General features: G+C 48.1%; 2 protein-coding genes across 5 annotated transcripts in view; one reads left to right on the top strand and one right to left on the bottom strand.

The window, feature by feature from the left end:
- The window catches only part of LOC101800953 (SNF2 related chromatin remodeling ATPase 1), a 33,173-nt gene extending 27,127 nt beyond the window's left edge, over positions 1–6,046 (bottom strand). The window contains exons 1-2 of one of the 3 annotated variants that reach the window (XM_027465539.3): positions 5,887–6,046; positions 2,954–3,040 (exon numbers count right to left, since the gene is read on the bottom strand). In XM_027465539.3, the coding sequence (XP_027321340.2) occupies positions 2,954–3,040; positions 5,887–5,985 (186 nt within the window). In that variant the 5' untranslated portion in view covers positions 5,986–6,046. Of the gene's footprint in view, positions 1–2,953; positions 3,041–3,617; positions 3,637–5,723; positions 5,744–5,886 lie in introns of those variants that run through there. The other 2 variants (XM_038184266.2, XM_072042831.1) reach the window with 2 other exon arrangements.
- A 9,602-nt stretch (positions 6,047–15,648) lies between these two features.
- Positions 15,649–20,282, top strand: part of GAB3 (GRB2 associated binding protein 3) — a 56,763-nt gene continuing 52,129 nt past the window's right edge. For both annotated transcript variants that reach the window (XM_027465553.3, XM_027465552.3), the window contains exon 1: positions 15,649–16,047. In XM_027465553.3, coding sequence (XP_027321354.1) covers positions 15,976–16,047 — 72 coding nt within the window. In that variant the 5' untranslated portion in view covers positions 15,649–15,975. The remainder of the gene's footprint in view (positions 16,048–20,282) is intronic.

The following is a 20,282-nucleotide window of genomic DNA, read 5'->3' as shown; positions in this document are numbered from 1 at the left end:
AACTCATAAAGAGTTTACTCATGTATTCCTTAAGCCTGCAGGGCACATGAGTAACCCTGAGGGCATGTTTAAAGGATTCTGCACAGAAGGTATTTTAAAAGTACAGTTCTGACTTGCGGTAAAAGAAGAAATCCAAGCTTTGCTCATGTCAGTGGTTCCATCGGCTTCAAGGTTATCAGGACTACATCTGAGACAACATTGTGGTACCTCTGGATTTGGAAGTATGACTAAAGTAACAGGGATGGACAAGCTCAACACTGCTTGCACTGAAGTTCATGACTTTTGCTGTCAGATTTCAAAAGGATCTGGTTGATGCTTGCCTGAATGTGAACCAGCAGCGTGCCCAGGTGGCCAAGAAGGCCAACGGCATCCTGCCTTGTATCAGTAGTGCAGCCAGCAGGAGCAGGGAGGTGATCGTCCCTCTGTACTTTGCTCTGATGAGGCCACACCTCGAGTGCTAGGCTCAGCTTTGGGCTCCTCACTACAAGAAGGACATGGAGGCCCTGGAGTGTGTCCAGAGAAGGGCAATGAAGCTGGTGAAGGGCATGGAGCACAAGTCCTGTGAGGAACAGCTGAGGGGACTAGGGGTGTTTAGTCTGGAGAAGAGAAGGATCAGGGGACACCTCATTGCTCTCTACAACTCCCTGAAAGGAAGGTGTGGGAAGCTGGGGGTCAGCCTCTTCTCACAGGTAACTGTGATAGGACTAGAGGGAATGGCCTCAAGTTCCACAAGGGGAGGTTCAGGGTGAAAATTAGGAGACATTTCTCCTCAGAAAGAGCGACCAGGTGTTGGAACAGGTTGCACAGGGAGTTGGTGGCATCGCTATCCCTGAGGGTGTTCAAGCAAAGGTTAGGGATGTGGTTTAGTGGGTAACGTTAGTAGTATGGGGACAGCTGGACCAGGTGATTTTGAAGGCTTCTTCCAGCCTTAATGATTCTTTATTACTTATTACATTTGTGACAAGGCATATGCACACATCTATATCACCATACCAAAACACATCATCCTCTCTATACAAAAACCTTGATTTTCAAAGAAAAATAGGGTAAAAGGCAACTGCTACCAGATGAACATAATTGCTATCAGTCTTTGTGCCATTTCTAAGCATCATGTAACACTCTACCATTTAAAGCAATTTTCATGTGATCTCATTTATCTATCTTGCCATAAACTATGGAAGTGAAACTAGTTTTGTACCATAACCTTTTTGGAGAAGTGTGAGCAAAGCTTTTCTGTGTGTAGCTTACAGCTGTTAGAGCACTTACACTTGTAACACCAGAGATAAAGGCATTAAAAATGAACATGCAACGCAACATCTTGCCACATGAGGGCACTCTATTTCCGATGCATTTATTTTAAAAAGCAGGTGACTTGTGACCAAATAAATGTTATCCAGTTCATTCTCAAACGAGTTTACTTGTGTCTTCTGTCTAGACAAAAGAAGTATTAGATCAGGTAGGTAGTAATCTGTGATAATCACTCTTCCCTGGGCCCCAGAAATTCTGCTGGAATTACTAGGCATCCATTTAATGCTAGATCTTTTAAAATAGATGCAGCAGGACACCAATTCCCAGCTTTATTCGAGAACTTCATATGTGTCACTCAAGAACAAAACTTGCAGTGTCCACCTGGTTTCTTCCTCTATGCAATACAGAAGAGGTCTTCTCTCTTCTCCAGCACTGTAAGCTCCCTAAATTTTGGTCATGGATAGATCCTCTTTTGCATTGTTATGAATCATATATCACAAGGAATCTCAATATTTAAACCCTTTTTATTTTTATATGACAAGAAACTGGCAGCTTCAGTACTTCTTTCATTTAAAGAGAACCTTAAGGAAGCCTCTGACATGACTTGCGAGGTCAAAGAACTACCAGATATTCAAAACTGAAACAGTGGTGTCAAGTGTAAAATGCAGTTGACTAGAAACTCCTTACCACAGGAGGGTCTCAATATTAAATCTACCGAAGAAAAAAAAAAAACGAAGTGATCAAATCCATGGTGGGAAAAAAAGAAAAAAAACACACACAACACACTGGCACCTACTGAGTACAAAAAACACAGCCTCCAACTCCAGAAATCAACACAGACAGAAATACTTGTGAGAACTATCACAGAGATAAAGACAGGGAGATCACTTGCCAATTACCATCACATTGAAAATAAACTCAGCATAAGGACGAATAATACAGTTTGACATTTGATAACAGACTAGAGCAGTGAAAACAAAAAGCAGCCTAAAAACATCTTCCCACCACACACACTCTTCTAATTCCACTCCCAGGCAGTGCAGAGAAAGGAGGGTTGTAGTCAGACCCCGACATTTCTCTCCACTTCTCCAAGTGGGGTCCTTCCCAAAGGATGCCATCCTTCAGAAACTGATCCCATGTGGGCTGCCCACCAGCAGCAGCTCTTCAGGAACAGCTCCATACGGGGCTGTACCACGGGGCCCCCCGCTGCAGCATAGAGACCTGCTCTGCCATAGGACCCATGGGCTGCAAAGGGACAGCCTGCTCCACCAGGGGCTGCAGGTGAACCTCTGCTCCAACACCTGGAGCACCTCCTGCCCTCTCCTTTGGCATCTGCAGGGCTGGTTCTCTCACACTTTCTCACCTCTCTTTCCCAGGTGCTGTTGTACAGCTGTTTCCTCCCCCTTCAACCTGTTCTCAGAGGCACCACCAGCACCACCCATGGTCTCAGCTCTGGTCAGCAGCAGGTGCTTTTCGAAGCCAGCTCTTCTCTGAGAGAGGGCAGCTTCTGGACTCCTTCCAAAGGCCATCACTGCAACACCCCTGCTACCAAAGCCTTACCCCATACACCCAACACATCCATTTGTTTTCCTTTTCTGACACACCCTGCCTGCAGTAATTTTTTGTTACTTCCAATTTTATTGACCTAATTCAAGCAAACAAGTGTCAAAAAAGCTGCAGTATGCTTTGTTGTGAGAACACTTACCATCTTCTCTTCATATTCTGGATCAATTTCTTTTTCAGGCCTAGCCGCCTTTGGAGGAGGCTTGAGTTGAAATGGAGGATCATTTTTCTGAAATTCAAATTGTAAACACTATTAAATATCAGTGTTATTTTTATTTATTTATTTTAAGAACGCATAAATATCAGATTTTTAAAAAGGTGATGATTTCAACAGGGAGTGACTGCACTAGTCACATTACTTCACCCAAAAGAGAACCAGTTATCTATGATGTAACTGAAGAATGACCAGATAAAATGTAAATAGGAGGTGAGTCTCATTCTCATGTTTATTTCTGGAAATAGGATCCAAGGTGGAAGAACTGAAGGAAAGCACTAAAAAAGAGCCAAGCTTAGTTTTTCATGGAGAGGTTATTCTCAGCCGAAAAACTCAAAGCATGTTTCTACAAATTCAATTACTACTTGCTTTACAAAAAAAAAAAGACACCTAGCAGAAGTCATAATGCTGGCACAGTATCATTTCTAAAAAAAGTATCATAGGAAAAAATGTTTTGTGCAGTTGCTTTCCCTACCACCACCCAATTCAGCCTTGAAGTATGCCTTTCTACACATCTTCAAGTAAAAATTATTAAATACTTCCATTGTTGAGAGGTACTAAAAGATGCAAGCAAAGTGTTTTTGAAACATACTTAACAATCTGAAAGGAACAGGCCAAGTGCACGCCTGCATAAAAGCAGAATCAGAGGTCGGCAGGCACCTTAAGCATCAGCCCACTATAAACACAACAAAATGAAATAAACTATACAGGGTCAGGTAGCAAGAACAGACCAAAACAGTACTAAATACATAACAGCTTGTAAAGCAGCATTCTACTTCAACTCCAGAACCGTTACTGATAAATATATATGCCAACTTACTCTTTAAGACAAGGCAGAAGGATACAAATAGGAGGGATGTTTTCTAAAGCTCTAAAATACCTTTTAAGTTTTGGCCTGAAGACCTAAGTCTCAGCAAAGATGAACAGCAGTAAGTGCATAACAAAGCTGTTTGATGGTTTAATGATTTTCTAAAAGCCCCAGTTCAATTTTACAAGGTCAAATGATTGTGTCAAAAGCAGGCAGCAACTAAGATTTCCTACAGTAAGTCACTCACAACTTTTTCAAGCATACAGGTAACTAAATGCTAACAGCCATGCCTCTGGGACAAAGCCAAACAGTTCGGTGGCTACAAATCCCTTCTGGCTGCAACAAGTTGCTCAAGTAAGATGTAACTTATCTCACTAAGTCCTAGGGCAGATGGCTCCAACAGGGGTTCTGCTGTTACATTTCCCCAGAAGGAAACTTCATGGTAGCACACCAAACAAATTTGATTTGTATATTTGTGAACAACACATTTCCTGAGTTAAACAAGTAAACAAACTGACATTAAAAGTTACTGCAGCTACAGTGTTTCAGGTCCTACACCTTGACTCTCAGTATAAAACACATCTGTATCTGTGTCCCTGCTCCCCTCACTGCACTGAGCTGTGGAACACTGATGGCCCCAAAACATCAGGAGAAAAAAAAAAAAAAAAAAAAAAAAAACACGAATAGGAGACTACCAAAAACTGATGAAAAGAATGTAAGACACATGCATCCTTTCTCTTCCTGAAAGTTTACAAGGGAAAAGCATGTTGTACTTTAATTAAAACACTATTTTTTACTCATAAGTTACTCCATGCTGGTGGAGCTGAACACATAGTAGGAACAAGCATTATCTGTGAACTTGCTTCTGGGTAATATTCTGAGTTATTAAAACCTAGACCTTGCCAATTCTTAAATTCTGGTATGAACAACACCACCTCTTTTACTACCAACAATATCATGTACCTAACATAACCCAGAATCACAGAATATTTTATCAAGTTCATGGGAGTTTTACCCTAAAAACTACAGAACGCATCTTCGTTGCTTAAAGGGCTGATTTAACAGGAAATAGGAAGACCAGCAGAATCCTCGCTGCAAACAATTAAAGCAGTAAAAGGGGACTTTTGCTTTTAACTTATTTTGTTCATGGAGCTGGCTAGTAACAGCCTGCTTTGACTGCAGAGAAGTAGAAATAAGAGGCCCCCTGAGAAGTGGTGCAATTTAAATCCTCACAACAGACAGGACCGTGCAACAGCTTCCAAAGTATCAGGCCTCGGCTGCTTCAAGGGTCCAAAATACTTCACCTGGAAACCTCTGCCAACCAGCCCAAGCGGAGCTCCCGGCTCCCAGCAGGGATGTAACACAGTGAAAGGGGCGAGGAGCTCCAGAGGCTGCACATCAGCACCGTCACCGTGCCGGTTCCTAACCCTGTAGCACCCAGCGGCTGTGGCAGAATTCCACGGCCTCAGTAAGGACCCCGAGCACTCACCAATACTTTCCCTTAAGAAACACGATGATCAGCATGGCACAGTAGCACAGCATTGGTAATATTCTGAACCATTAACTGCTTCCAAGTGATTTATGGAGAGCCTCTAAACATTTAACACTCATTCTGTATCAGTTAAGATAAGATCTTGCAGAATAAGCTGGCATAGAAACCCTTAAACTTTTCCCTCCCATTAACATTGCTACAGCATATTTCACGGCCCTTCTTGCACCAGGGTAAGGGAATATAAGGGAGTACAGCATTTGGCACCCCTGGGGCAGGCGGTGCCTCCCCCCAGCTGCAATCCGGGCCCCGAGCCCGCCCCGCCGGCGGCTCCGCAGCCCCCAGCCCCCGGCCCCAGCCGCGCTTCCAAGGACACCCGACCGCGACCCCCGGCACCTCACCGGGGGCCCCGCCGCGACCCTTCGCCAAAAAAATAAACACGAAACGGGACCGGGAGGAGGCCGGCGGCCGCCCTCGCCCTGCCGAGGGGCTCAGCCCGCGGAGCGGCGCCGAGGGGAGCGGCCCTACCGCCGCCCGGGGCTGCCCCCGACCCCGCAGCGGTACCTCCTCGGAGCCGGGCTCCTGCGCGCCGGAGGTGGAGGGCACCTCGCCGTCCGAGCGGGCGGCCGCAGGAGCTCCAGGGCTGCCGGGGCCGGGGTCCATTTTGTCGCGGCCCCTCCGCCCCCAAAACGCGGCGGCTCCGCCCCGCGCAGGCCTCGCGAGGCTTCCGTGAGAGGGGCCGGGGCCGCCGGGGGGTCCCCGGGGCTCGGTGGGGGGCCCCGGGCTGGGCACGGCGGGTCCTGGCTGCGGGGCTCGGGGCTCCTGCCCGAGGCTCTGCCTCAGTGCTGGGGCCCTGTGGGGGCGGCAGGGGTGCGATAAGGGGTGGCCCAGGCCGTGCCCCAGGAGGACAGCCGCCTCTTCGTGTCTTCAGGGCTAATGCACGTCCCAAAGTGCGGGCCCTGTGGCCGGTGTGGGTTGGGAGAATAAAGATGTGTGTTTCCTGGGGGCCTGCCTCGCTCAGCACTGTGTGCGTCTGCTGCTGGAAGTGGCACTAACAGAGCAGCTCCGGGCGGCTCCTCACGCAGTGTGTCTGTCTAGATTGCCGGCTGCTGAACCCCAAGGAAACCCAAAACAGCCCTTGGGATGTCACGCAGAAAAAAAAAAAAAAAAAAAAGAAAAAAGAAGAAAAAAAAAAAAAAAAGCTTCAAATGGGGTGTTTTACCCAATGACTACTCACAAAGGCAATACTGCAAGCTTTTTGTCCACAGAAAGATCAAACCCCAGCCCTGTAGGCAGAGTGAGGCGTAATTGTTTTCTCCTTCTAGTAACAAACCCAGCAGCTCATCAAGATCTTCCTGCATAAATCAACAACTGAGCTGAACAAACGGGCTGTGTGGCTCATGCCCTGTGTTTAGACAGACCTCAGCAGTGTCTCTTCTATATATACCTTGATTCCAATCAAAGGTACAATTTGTGAAGCATTGCTCTGAAGTTCTGAACTGATCCCACGACTGCCTGATTATTCTGAAATGGAGCATCTCACCTAAGAGATGGTCCTGCATACAAAATTTAAGCCCCAAACTCTCATTCTCCCTGTTGTGAGACATAGAATCATAGAATATCCCGAGTTGGAAGGGACCCATAAGGATCATCAAGCCCAACTCCAGGCACTGCACAGGTCTACCCAAAAGTTTAGGCCATGTGATGAAATGCACAGTCCAATCGCTTTTTAAATTCAGACAGGCTTGGTGCAGTGACTGCTTCCCTGGGCAGCCTGTTCCACTGTGCGACCACCCTCTCAGTGAAGAACCTCTTCCTGATGTCCAGCCAAAACTTCCCCTGCCTCAGCTTAACACCATTCCCGCGGGTCCTATCACTGGTGTTTACAGAGAATAGGTCACCTGCCTCTCCACTACCCCTCGTGAGGAAGTTGTAGACTGCGATGAGGTCCCCCCTCAGCCTCCTCTTCTCCAGGCTGAACAGGCCCAGTGCCCTCAGCCGCTCCTCGTACATCTTCCCCTCTAGACCCTTCACCATGTTTGTCGCCCTCCTCTGGACACTCTCCAACAGTTTCATGTCCTTCTTGAACTGCACACAGCACTGTAGGCGAGGCCGGACCAGCGCAGAGCAGAGCAGGACAATCACCTCCCTCGACCGACTAGCAATGCCGTGCTTGGTGCACCCCAGGACACGGTTGGCCCTCCTGGCTGCCAGGGCACACTGCTGGCTCATATTCAACTTGCTGTCAACCACAATCCCCAGATCCCTCTCTGTAGGGCTGCTCTCCAGCGTCTCATTGCCCAGTCTGTACATATAGCCAGGATTGCCCCATCCCAGGTGCAGGACCCGGCACTTGCCTTTGTTAAACTTCATGCGGTTGGTGATCGCCCAGCTCTCCAATCTGTCTAGATCTCTCTGCAAGGCCTTTCCACCCTCATCCGAGTCCACAGTTCCTCCAAGTTTAGTGTCGTTGGCAAATTTGCTCAGAACACCTTCTAGTCCTACATCCAAATCATTTATAGAGACATTGAAGAGGACTGGCCCTAAAATGGAGCCTTGAGGGACCCCACTAGTGACCATCCACCAGCCAGATGTGTCCTCATTTGCCACAACCCTTTGAGCCCTGCCCATCAGCCAATTTCTCTCCCATCATATGATGTTTTTGTTTAGTTGTATGCCACAAAACAATGCTCTTCCAAATTACTTAGCACCCTATAGCCATCTGCCCCTGTTGCATAGTTTGCAACAGGACAAGGCCCACAGCACCTGCAGTTGCCCTTCCATCTGATTAGTTTATAAAGGCTTGGGGAAGTGCATTTTTCTTAGCACAATTGAGACGAGTGACATGACTGGTTTTTAGAGAGTAACCCAAATAGCTTTTCCAAGCAGGGCTCTCTAGAAAATGAAGCTTAACATCAGCTATGCAAAAGGTCTTTAAGGTGGGAAAATTCCAGTCGCTGATGCATTTGTTCTTAGACTTTGCAGAAAATAGCCTACTAACTGTTTTTTAATATCTGGCTTTCCTACTGCAGTTTCAAATGCTTGTAGCTTCTGTTTATACAAAACACTCTTAAGTGTTTCTCACAGCTTGCTTTTTACTTGCAATTCACAGGAATATTACATGCTGTACAAAACAGTCAAGCTGCTGCTTTCATGAAAGATCCCCTTTGGATGTTTTTTTGCTTGCATGCTTGACATTTGCATTTGGCACTTCGCGTAGATGTGCCTGGTTACTTCTCATAGGTTATGTTGTGTACTCCTGAGGGTCCAGAGGCCATTGTTTGAAAAATCACTTAGTCATACAACAGTATTTTCAAGTGATAATCTCATTAATTATTTAAAATGTACACAAGTGCTTTTTGTATTTATATATTCTTTCTTCTTAGACTTACATGATATCTTTTCTAACATAATTTGCAAAATTTCACAGAATTTCTCCTTTTTTTGTTTGTTTTTTTTTTTTTTCTTTCTTTCTGTGGTTGGGAGGCTGGGAGTTAGTAGTTGTGTAAAGCTGTAGATGTGGCTATTAGTTCTTTGCTTTTCCAGCTTTATCCCCCCTTATTTTACAGTCTGCAAACACAAATAGAAAGGCTGAATGCACAGTCCCCTCCACACAGAGGTTTCTCAGCAATGAAGAAGGCCTCCTCTGTCCAACCCAGAAAGATAGCACTCAACATATTGTATGACAAGAACTATGTTTTCTTGTCAGAAACAGGAAGAGCGATTGCGTATCCTTAGGCTCACTATTGTCCATTTTTACATTTTGGACCCTGCTGAAATATAGAAAGAGTTGATGACGTGCAGATCCGGAGGCATTTTAAGTCCTATCCAGATAAGACTGCAAGACTTCTGAGATCTTGTACTGTGGCAACTCAGCCTCTCTCAAACAGGGACTATTTGTCTTACTGTGCTGAATAAGAGACTAACCGTGATGGTCTTTGTTTTTCTAACACAGATACATTGGTTTGGGGTAACTTTTAAAAATCAAACCATGCAAGGAAATATGTGTGTGCACAGCATAAGCAGTTATCTGCTACCAGTAGTGAAATCTTGTTTCTCTTAATAATAGCAGCTTAAATAATAAAAACTGCTGGAAATATTGGTTGTGATTCCTGTCTTCTCTGATGTGAAGCTCTGTAAGGGACAATTGCACTTAGAGCAAGCGGCAGCACCCTGCTCAATGTCACTAGGTGGCAATGATGCTGCGTGGGCTCGAGTGGTGGCTGCAGAGCACTGGCGCCAGGTGACAGGGCGGCCTGTGCAGCATTTCGTGGGAAGCTGCCCAGTCTTAAAGCTGGCCTGATCAAGAAAAGGAACAGGATTATGCAAGTCCGATTTGCAATGCATCCTGCACCTGCTGCTGTTTAGTCATTCCCAGCACTGCGTTGCGCCAATGCAGCAGTACTGGGCAAACCCAGCACCGCAGGTTGTTGTTAGAAAGGGCTGGGGGCCCTCTCCTCAGATTTAGGGTCTCTTGGCTCCCATGTGCACCATAAAGAGATGCTCCATGGAGCACCGTAGCCTAAAATCCTCATCAACAACACTAATCATTTCTAGCTCGAATGCACGAGCTATGAGTTCAGACCACAAATGCTGTGCGAGGCCTGTCTGCAACAGCTGATTTGCAAATACATCATTCAGCACTGAAAACTAGGATAAAATAGCTGACACATCCTCTGTATCTGGTTCAAAGGACTGATGGCAGCTGTACAAATACCCATTGCTTTTTCCCACCTTGTACGCAATATTGAATTTTTAGTTCCAGGTTTTAGCAAGCAAAGCTTTGCTGTGATATCACAAAGGCTTCAAACATGCCTGAACTTCCCAACCACACAGATTTTTGCTAAACCCTTTTATCACTTGATATCCACTTTTGGGGGGATTTTTATCCATTTGTAAAGGGAGAAGACTGTTATCTCCTCCTGGCCATGACAAGCAATGTTTGTGCGGTCACATTAGAATGTATAAAAAATTTACCAAGCCTCATCAGCAACTTCTTGCAGATACCTTAATTGACTATAAGCATTCCTTTAGCCCTTTGCACTCAGAAATGCAGTATGGTGGCTCCTTCCCCTGTGCTGTGCCCCCCTCTGCGCTCCCCAGCCCTGGCACTGCTGCTGGTGTTCCTGCCGCCAAGCAGTGGGGCTGTACAAGGTTTAAAAATCCAGCCCAACAGGGAGAAATACTGGTTTTCTGTCAGCTCAGCTTAGCAAATCTCTCCAGCTGCCCACTGTCACGAGGTAGAATGTGTCCACTTAAGCTGCCATAAACCAGGCTGTAGTAAGCAACAGTACCACTATGTCTTCTGCCCTGTGAAAGACACTTTAAAAGTGGTTTTTAGATCAAAGCAAAAGCTGTCAAAAAAAAATAATAAAAATTTCCAGCTGAAATAAATCTGAGTAGTACTTTGCAGTTCAGTGCAATTGCATCCCTTTCTCTCCTAACCTATGCAGTGGTTTTACAGTATTGAAAACCTATAAATAACCTGCCCAGAGCAGAGACAGATGGTATCTTACAACATTTTGAATATTTGTGAGTATCCAGAAAGCAGTTCAGTGCAATATAGGCTTGAACTCTCTTTAAAGCTACTTGAAATTGTTTCTTCGCAGACTCAATGCCCCAAATAAATTATCTTAATTATCTTCAGTGAAAGCTTGTTCCTGGGGTTTGCTTTCACTCTGTCATCCCTAAGCTGACGGCAGGGTATTTGTAAATGTAACAGTTCTTGCTCAGAGGTTTTAGTATGCACCAGGATTTCCTTTAAGTACAGGAAACGTGGAAGGATGCTGCATGTGTATTGCCTCCATCAGCCTTGCAAGCGTGGCAGATGCATTGCGTAAGCCAAAAACTACCACTTCATTGCCCTTTTCTCCTGTGGAAGTCCTTTTGCTGCCAACCTTTTCACCTACTTTTATTTGCCAGCACCCACTCACTGTGGAAGACCAGTTCTGCTTAAGAAGCTGGAGTAGCTGTGCTTCACTGATTGCAGCCCACAGAGGATCTGCTTCTGACCCCCGTGCTTTGCTGTGGTGCTTCCCTGCCTGCCTGGCCATCTTTCTTCCTCATCCTGCCATCAGCCTTCCTTTTCTGCAGCAGTCTCAAGCACACAGCTGCCACCAAGTTGTTCTTCCTTCCCTGCACTTACACTCATTACATGGGGCATCCTCTTACACACGGTGTTCAGAAGTCTGAGCTGCCTGAAATGTGGTCTCCTTGCTGCAGTACCCTCTCATAACTACACACAGGAGCGTTTTTTTTCCCCGGTGTTTTACCATCTTCATGAAAGTCTCTCACAAACCACAGTGTAAGTTAGGTAGGGTTCCTGTAACCGTCAGTAAGGCTTTTACAGAACAACACCAACGACAGAGGCAGGCTGTGTCCCACTTCAATTCTCCTATCTCTGTTTTCCCCTCGCCCTGGGGTTCTCTGGGCTCAGGAGGGACGTGCCAGGAGAGCTTCTCACACATGGGCTGAGCGTTATTTATTATGATATATCAGAAAGGCAGTCGGCTTTTCTTAGCCTCTGCACATAATTCATTTAGGAAAAAAATAAAAGGTTTAGATTCCTGAAAAGAAATCATCCTTCCTCCTGTATGTCCTCCCTCAGCCATGAGTACTAATGGGGCCACTGATAGAATAATATATTTGTGTGGTGAGAACAGGCTACAAGAGGAGAGAAGGGGCTGAACCGTCCCCTGCGACGTGGCTGAATTTGTCCTCGTGAAGGGACAGAGGGTGAAATGTGCTGTTGGCAGCAGGCGCGGGCTGGGAGCTGTCAGGAGCAGCTGGAACATGCAGACTGTGTCCCGGCTTTTCGGGGGCACGGGGCTCTCTGCCTGCTGTGGGAATGCCGCAGAGGCGTGCAAGCGTTTTGCTGAGTAAGTGCGGTGCGAGCTCCGTCTGTAAACAGGGCACTGGGGGAGAGAACAGGGCTGCTCGCCCCGGGCTGGGGCTGTCTCTCGCAGACATCCGACCTTTGTGGCCTCTGTGGGGTTTTGTAAATCAGTGTGGGGCTGGGCTGTTAACTGGACACTTTGGAGTTAGGAGCCAGCTGAAATTGTACATTTGATGGCTATCAGAGAGAGTACAGCGTGGTAAAACACCGTTCCTAACTCTGCATACAATTCCTAGATGCCCCTGTGAGTTTTTTTATGATTATTTTTGTTGTTGTTGTTTTACGAAGAAGACACTATATTATGTACGTAGGCAAGAGAATAGGAGCTCAATGGCAATGCAGTCACCTTCAGCACCCAGCTATTCTGTCACAGCCAGCTCTGCAGCTTCAGTGGCCAAAATAACAGAGGTGCTCAGTGCTGAGGGCATGCTAGCTGAAAAAGATAAGGAAGGACAAACAAGAGGCCAGAAAAAAGGTACATGGGCAAAAATGCTCACAACGATGCGTTTCTTCTTTTGTAATTTAACACCGGCAAGTACCAAACAGAAAACACAGGTTATGTGACTGGGAGCACATCTTCCTAATCAGTGTCCCAGGAATGTCTTAGTGTTGTTATTTCAGTTGCCTGAAGATGAATTCTTAGAGAAACACAGTGAGAAGCAGAAAACAACAATATTGTTGGTTACATAGAAGGGTAGAGTAAGAAAGTGCAAGTCGGTTTTAGTGAAACTGTGACCAACGGAGTAGTGGATACCAGCTCCGGGCTCTGTATTCCAAGAGTGAGATGGAAATAGCTGGAGAGAATTTGAAGGGGAAAACGTAATATTATTCAGACACCAGGCAACAATCCTCATAAACAGCTGCAAGGGAGGTCAACCCACAGGTTACAGAGGAGAAGGTAAGAGGTGATGTGATCCCTGTATGTGCTTGATATTTATTATGGTGGATGTGTTTAATATACTAAAAGTCACAGAGAAGGGAAAATAACTGCAAGGTTAAATTTAGATAAAATAATATGTAATTTACTCAATAGACCACTGGAACAAGCTATGAGGAAAGGGTTTTCTCTCATTGTTTGGCTTCTTGAAGATCAGACGAGGTAGCTTTTTAAAAGATATTCTTTAGTCCAGGCTGTGGGAAAACATATTTGCTTGTGGGAATACCAGCCTAGGTTACTCTGGTGTCTCTTCCTGCTTTGATACCCACAACTTTGTGAACCAAATAAGTCCTCCTGGTCCTTCCTTTCCCCTCCCTCCCTCTTGATTACTCTTCTTTCCACAGGGAGGAAGGATTTTCACTGCTCTCAGCATTCATCATAACCTTATCTGCACTGCAATAATATGGAAACGGGCAAGTTTAAATAGCACGCTTGCTTCAGTCAGTTGTCTGTAGGGTCATGAAGGAATTTCCCATCAAAATGCAATTAGCCAATTTATTGTCTTCTCTTTTACTAGTAGCCAAGTGCTATTTCTCTCCAAAACATCAGGAGAGGAGCAGAACATCACTTTCACAACAAGCAGAGAGCTCTTGGGTACCAGGCTGAGGCGAGCTGCACCACGTGTGGTCAAACTGATTGAGCCCATGCTGGTCTTTGCTAGAGCCACGTGTCAGGTTAGCCTGGTGAGGACTTCAGCACTTTGTTTTCTCTGTCACAATGGCTACTGTTAATATCTACGATGGCTTCTCAACTTATGATTTTATTCTAGGAAGTTTCACTGGAAGAAATAAAATCTCTCAGCAGACTTTGAAGATTTGGTGAGGCAGGTTCTGCTCTTGTACAGGGAAAAAGGTAATTTCATCCTTATTGCAAATTATTTTTCATTTTTCCAGTGGTCAGTAATTTTTTTGAGGCTATTTCTGTAGCTCTGCCTACAGCCGATTTGGAGAGGCAGGCACCACTGCCTGGAGGCACGGTCAGCCAGCAGAAGCTGTTCTCTTCCCAGGAAGCACCAGTTGATGTGTAAAATAAAAGCTTCAGAAATGAAACAAACGAACCTAAGCAAACAGCCAAAAATCCTACAATTTCAAGCCTTTCAGCATTGCAATAAAATTAACAACTTTTTTTTTTTTTTCTTTTTAATTGGGGTTTGCTAATGATTTCTGCTTGTATACTTGAGACATCCTTGAAATCTCAAACTGAATGCTAATGGACAAGTGCAAAAGCAGGAGCTAACACAGAGCACCCCAAGGGTTCTGCAGGATTGTTCAGCCAAAATTGACTTTCCTCTGGTATTCTTTCCCTTCGCTTTCCACTTGGTTTCCAGCCTCAGCTCGCTCTCTACAAATGCCTTCATTTGGTAAGACTTTTAAAACAAAGACCCTGGCATTCACCATCCTGGTGAAGAGTATGCTTAAGTGAAGGATGTTGTAACTTGCAAGTGGTTGAGAAATTTGTGCACAAAGCAGGGCAAGAGTGAAATCCCTCCTCTTCCAGCAGGGCTAGATAGTGCTCATTTTGAAGCCTGCTCTTGTCAGGCACGTGCCCGGGTGACACGTTATCGACACAGCAAAACCTGCCAGGCTAAGAAAATAACTTCGTTTGGAGCACAAATACCAAGAAGGCACAACAAACACGTTACCCCCACATGCTCTGTTTAGTTTTGCTTTCTGGCTTCCTGCATTTCCCCCCAGGTTACGGGCATGGTGAGCAACCTGCCGTGGCTTTTCATTTACCCTGAACATGCTGGGGAAGTGTGGGCAGGAGCCACCGAGGGAGCAGCCACACGGCCAGCAGGGAGCTGAGCCGCTGTGCTCCTCCTTGGCACCACAACTACTGCCCAGCATGTGTTTTGGGGACAGAAGTGACAATTTAAGCAAGTGTTGATGTCTTTTGACTCCCTGCATCACCCCTTTGGTTGGTCATGCACGAATGCATGGTAGGCCACGGTGGTTATCGTATCAGGAAACGAGTCTTGATCCTGCTGAAAAAATAACCTTCATTGTGATTGTGGACTTGCTGCGTTCCCCAAAGTCACTTTCCTGGCTCTGTCCATCACCGACCTGTCCTATCCCTCCCCGTCTCTTGCGGCACCGCACGGCAAGCAGCACGGGGGAGCTGGCGGGGCCCCGACCGGTCTGAAAGCGATCTGGGGAAAAACAGGTGTTGTTGGGGCCCTGCGGGGACAGCACATGAGGCATGCCCCCCTGTCTGCCCTGCTCAGGCCCCACCGGGAGCGCTGCGTCCTGGGCACGGCAAGGACGAGCGGCTCCAGGGGAGGCCACGAGGATGCTGCAGGGGCTGCAGCAGCGCGGCCGCGGGGGAAGGCGCAGAGGGCTGGGGCCGTTCAGCCGGGAGGAGCTCGGGGGGGCCTCGCTGCAGCCTTTCAGCACTTGAAGGGGGCTCGTGAAAGGGGCGCGGGCTGCTGACGGCAGGACGCGGGGTTCCGCCGCGGTGCGAGGAGGGGACTCCTCATTCGGGGGGCGGCGAGGCGCTGCCCGGGCTGGCCGCGGCCCCGGGGCTTGACCCCGAGCCCCCGGCCCCGGCCCCGGCCCCGCGGGGCCGCCTCGGCGCCGGGCTCCGCAGCGGGGGCGGCGGCCGGGCGGGGCCACCCCGCGGAGCCGCCCGGAGCCGGGGGTGTCGCGGCGGCTCCCCCCGGCCTCCGTCACGTGCCGGGCGAGCCGCGGGGTGGCGGCGGCGGAGGGAGGGCCGGCCGGGCCGGGGATCAATGTCATGACTTCCTCCAGCGCGCCCCGGCCGGGGGAAGCCGCTCGCACAGCGCCGGGGAGGCCGGGAGGCGCGGCCCCGCGCCGGGGGGAAGATGAGCGCCGGGGACGTGGTGTGCACCGGCTGGCTCATTAAGTCGCCCCCCGAGAGGAAGCTGAAGCGCTATGTAAGTGGGGGACGGCGGCCCCACGCGGGGACGGGTCGCGGGGGGGAGGGGGGCGGCTCGGGGACGGAGCCCTCCCGGTCCCCCCGTGCCCCCCGAGCGCTGCTCGCGGGATGCGAGGCGCCGGGCTTGGAAACCGCAGCTCGGCTTCGGCTGGGCGGCTCCGTAACGGGACTGCGGGCGCGGCTGCTGCGGGGAAGGGCAAGGACATCCCCCCCCCCCCCCCTCTTGGGGGGAAAAGAGGAATAAAAAGGAAGAAAAGGAGGAAAAAGAAAAAAGGGAAAAATAGGGGGGGAAGGAAAAAAAGGGGGGAAAGGGGGGAAATAAAAAAGAAATAAAAAGAAAAGGGGAAAAAGAAAAAAAAAAAGGAAAAATAGGGAAAATGAAAAAGGGGTAAAAAAGGAAAAAGAAAATAAAAAAGAAAAAAGGAAAAAGAAAAGGGAAAGAGGGAAAAAAAAGCAAAAAGGGAAAAAGGGGGGAGAAAAAAAGGAAAGAAATGAAAAAAGGGACATTAAAAAAGAAAAAGAAAAAAAAAGGGAAAAGAAAAGAAAAAAAAAAAAAAGGAAGAAAAAGGGACAAAAAGAAAAAAAAAAAAGGAAAAAGAAGAAAGGAAAAAAAAACCACCCTGATACTTGACATCCTAAGTCCCGGCTTTGTTCCGATGCTCGGCGCTTTCCGCGCTGCTGTCATGCACCAGCTCGGTGCACGGGGGGGCGGCCACTGGTGCAGAGCGCTGCGGGGGGGCTTGGGGACCCCGGTGGTCCCGCGTGGGTCGCGCTGTCCCCGGGCACCTGCCCCGGCCGGGCTGCGCGCCCTGTGGGGCTGTGGCCACGCGTGTCCCCACCGCTGCCCGCAGCGTTCGTCGCGCTCGCTTCTGGTTTATCAGCGTTTTTCCCCGGGCTGCTGATGTTGGCTTTTTGTCGTGGCATGAGGAATAGCTGCCCGGCGAAGAATGCGCTACAGACAGCGCCGGGCCGGGTGCTTTTCCTTTCTGCCTAAGAGCGAGGAGAAGGGCTCGGCTTCTGCTGTCAGCATTGACTTTTAACTTGGTGGAAGGCAGAGTTTCTTCTCTTAGATCATAGCGTGGCATTGAAACGGCTGAATATTGCTTTGTTCCACTAACATTTTCCAGTTCGAAAATAACTACGCTGATGTGTCTCGAGGGAGCTGCAGATAAAATATGGATATCTAATTTTTGTTGTATTTTATAACGAGTGTGCTAATGGCCCTTCAGAGCAGACACCAGACAATGCAAGAGCCACTGATTCACCCAGCTGGTGTCATTAGTAACTCTGTCAGTGAAGCTATTTCTGATGACTCAATATTCATAAAAGGGAGAAGCAGAGAAAACAGAATGTGATAAAAAAAAAAGGCTGGGATTTGAAAGCCCCCATTATACGGTCTCGAGAGGACGGCCACAACAGGGGCTCTGCTCAGCCTGCAGGGCTCTGCAGCCCGCTCTGCTCCGATTTTGCACTACAAAACCTGGGGCATTTGGGTCTGTGTTACTCTGCAAACAAGAATCACTGGATTAGCCCAATCTCTGTGGATTAGGCTTTGTTTTCTGGTTAGGGGGATAAACTGCTCTGTAATAAAGCAGAAAGAAAGCTGCTGTAAGTGCAGTAGAGGTTAGTGCCCTTTCTCATCTGCCTGGTGACACAGGCGATGCTACAAACCAAGTGCAAATCGCCTTGGACCTGCAGGGAGCTCTGTTTTTCACTTTTTGTGTAGTTTCACCAGCGTTGCAGCTCGGGCATCATGCGCAGGGTGGTGGGCAGCCCATGCTGAGCCACCCTGGCAGCTTAAAACCGACACGAGCTTGGAAACAAAGCCTGTGTAAAACGACTTCGGGAGGTGTTGAGCATCAGCTGCTCACAGCAGCCTGGCGTTGGCTCTGCTCCTGAGCAGCCAGCAGGTGTAAATCCCCAGCTTTACTCCAGCCCTGGGGCTCAGCTGGCACAGCCCAGGGTCTGGGAGGGAGCTTCAGAGGGGAGCTTGCCCCTGCCCATGGGTGCCCTGCTCCCACCGTGCTCCCCCAGTTGCTCACACTGGGTCATTTTACTTTTCCCTGAGCTGAGCATCAGGCCTGGGGCTTGCTGCCTGATGAACAGATCTGTTTGCAGTCCTCGGGCTCTTGCCATAAAGCCCAGTTAAATTCACTGGGATTTGTGGTGAGGAGACTGGGATCAAATGCTGAATTCAGGCTGGGAGACCGGGAGCTGCAGACAGCCCCCTGAAGCCAGTGGGAATATTTACAGTGCTTATAAAATCAAACCAAAGTGCCTTTGCAAAATGGGACCCCAAAGACTGGAGCATGCCCTGCTTTATGTTTGTTCTCTGATGAAACCAATTAGGTTTTCTACACATAAACAAGGTTGGGATTTGGCTCTAGGTGAGCAGGACGTTGTTTTCCAAACTTTGAGAAACGAAAAGCAGGTGTTAGGAGCCTGTATTTTTCCTGTAATGTCTTACAAAGCTGATGCTCTCAGTAGTGCTATTCTTAGAAGTGTCTTATCATTCCCTAACAAAGGCTGCTCTCTTACATGTGCAGGAAACGAACATGAGATTAATTACCCGCGTGTAACTTTCTGTAAAAACACAGCGCCTGATGCTAAATGCCGAGAATTCATTACAAAGCACAGGGAGCCTCGCTCCAGCAGGCAAATATGCCAAGAGTGTTTTCGTAGCATGCAAAATTCTGACACTGGAGACATGAAATCTGCCACGCTAGCCTATCTTGGAGAGGCAGAGGACTCTCCTGGGAGAGCTTTTGGTGTTTGCTGCAGTTCTTTGTCCCCCGCATGTGACCTGAAAGCTGTGCTGCTCTCCTCTCGGCTCCCGGGTTCCTTCTCCCTTGGGGCTAGGGGTACTGGGGGCTCCCCAGGCTTGGGGGAGCTGGGTGTGAGGCGGGCAGGAGGGGAAGAAGCTGCTCCCCAAAACTGGGAAGTGGCGGCAGTGGAGGTGAAGTCTGTCCTGCTCTGACTGAAAATGCGAAGTTTCAGGCACACTCGGCCCTGTGGAAGGAAAACCTGGCCCTGCTGGAGATTTCTGTTATTGGAAATTAGGAAATTGGATGTCGTGGGAGAACCTGCTCCAGGTTTGATGGGTTTCTGAGTGCCCTGTACTAGAGCTAAATACATCCAGCCAGGGGGGTAGGTTAGGCACAAAGAGCCTCGAGGGGAAAAGGCATTTGTTAAGAAGAAAAATCAGAAGGCTCAGGATGGTGTTGTTCACATGTCCCAGTTCTGTACTGTTAGCCTTGAACGGCAGGTTTTTTGGTGCTTTTCATGTTGAGATACAGCTGATCACTGACTGATAATATCTGTTTTCTGCTTAGTGGAGTCAGGGAGAATAGTTTCATGGCCTAGAAGACAGGGGAATTGCTGCAGCCAGTGCAAAATGTCACTACCAGGGAAATAAAGGCACAGAGAGGGTGCAGAGGATGATGCTTAATGAAGCAGGAGCTTGATGACATGCAGAAGACACATTGTTCGTGTGCTGATAAGGAGAAGGAGACTGAATTTTTAGCAGGTGGCCAGCTTGAACCTGTCCTCAACTCACTGTCCTGTTGTTCCTTGTGCATGGGAGCAGCAGCAGGAGTAGTCAGCAGCCTGCCCGAACACCCCGGAGTTTGGTGGTTTGCAGGAGCAAAGGGTGATGGACAGATGCTTGCTCGATGTGACTCAGTGCAGCTCCGCTGAAGGCAGCATGGCACAGCTGTACCCCAGCTGAAGAGCTATTTTTAATCTGCAGTACTGTATGAATTGATGAGGGAAGACCACTTGCTTGAAAAAGACAAGTTTCCCGCTTTACTTCAGGGACTGCATTCTTCAGACTTTATTGAAAATCAGAATTCCTTCTCAGCATCTCTAGAACAAGAGTCCAAAATGGACTTGGGCAGAAAACTCAATATTGCACTTCTTAACTCTCTACTCGTCGAGGTGCCTGGGCTAGAAGGGCAAACAGAGGGCTTAGCTAGCCCTAAATGAGCTAACTGACCAGGCTGAGAATAATTTATGAGTATGGCATCTATGCAAGGCCATACAGGATGTCTGCAGGGAAGGTTTGGCAACTCAGGCCAAGTTTAAGAAATTAGAGACCCCGTACCTCACAGAGGTACTGCTTCTATGGCAAGGTTCACAGAACCCAAATCAGCAACGGCGTAAATTAATGTTTTTGGCTGCAAAAAGGTAGGAAAATGGTGTCCCTGCTGCTGTCTCTGCTGGAAGGGCCATGGG

The sequence above is a fragment of the Anas platyrhynchos genome, chromosome 10 (assembly GCF_047663525.1).
Source record: "Anas platyrhynchos isolate ZD024472 breed Pekin duck chromosome 10, IASCAAS_PekinDuck_T2T, whole genome shotgun sequence".
NCBI classification, from domain to species: Eukaryota; Metazoa; Chordata; class Aves; order Anseriformes; family Anatidae; genus Anas; species Anas platyrhynchos.
This window is presented reverse-complemented; position numbering and strand designations above follow the sequence as displayed.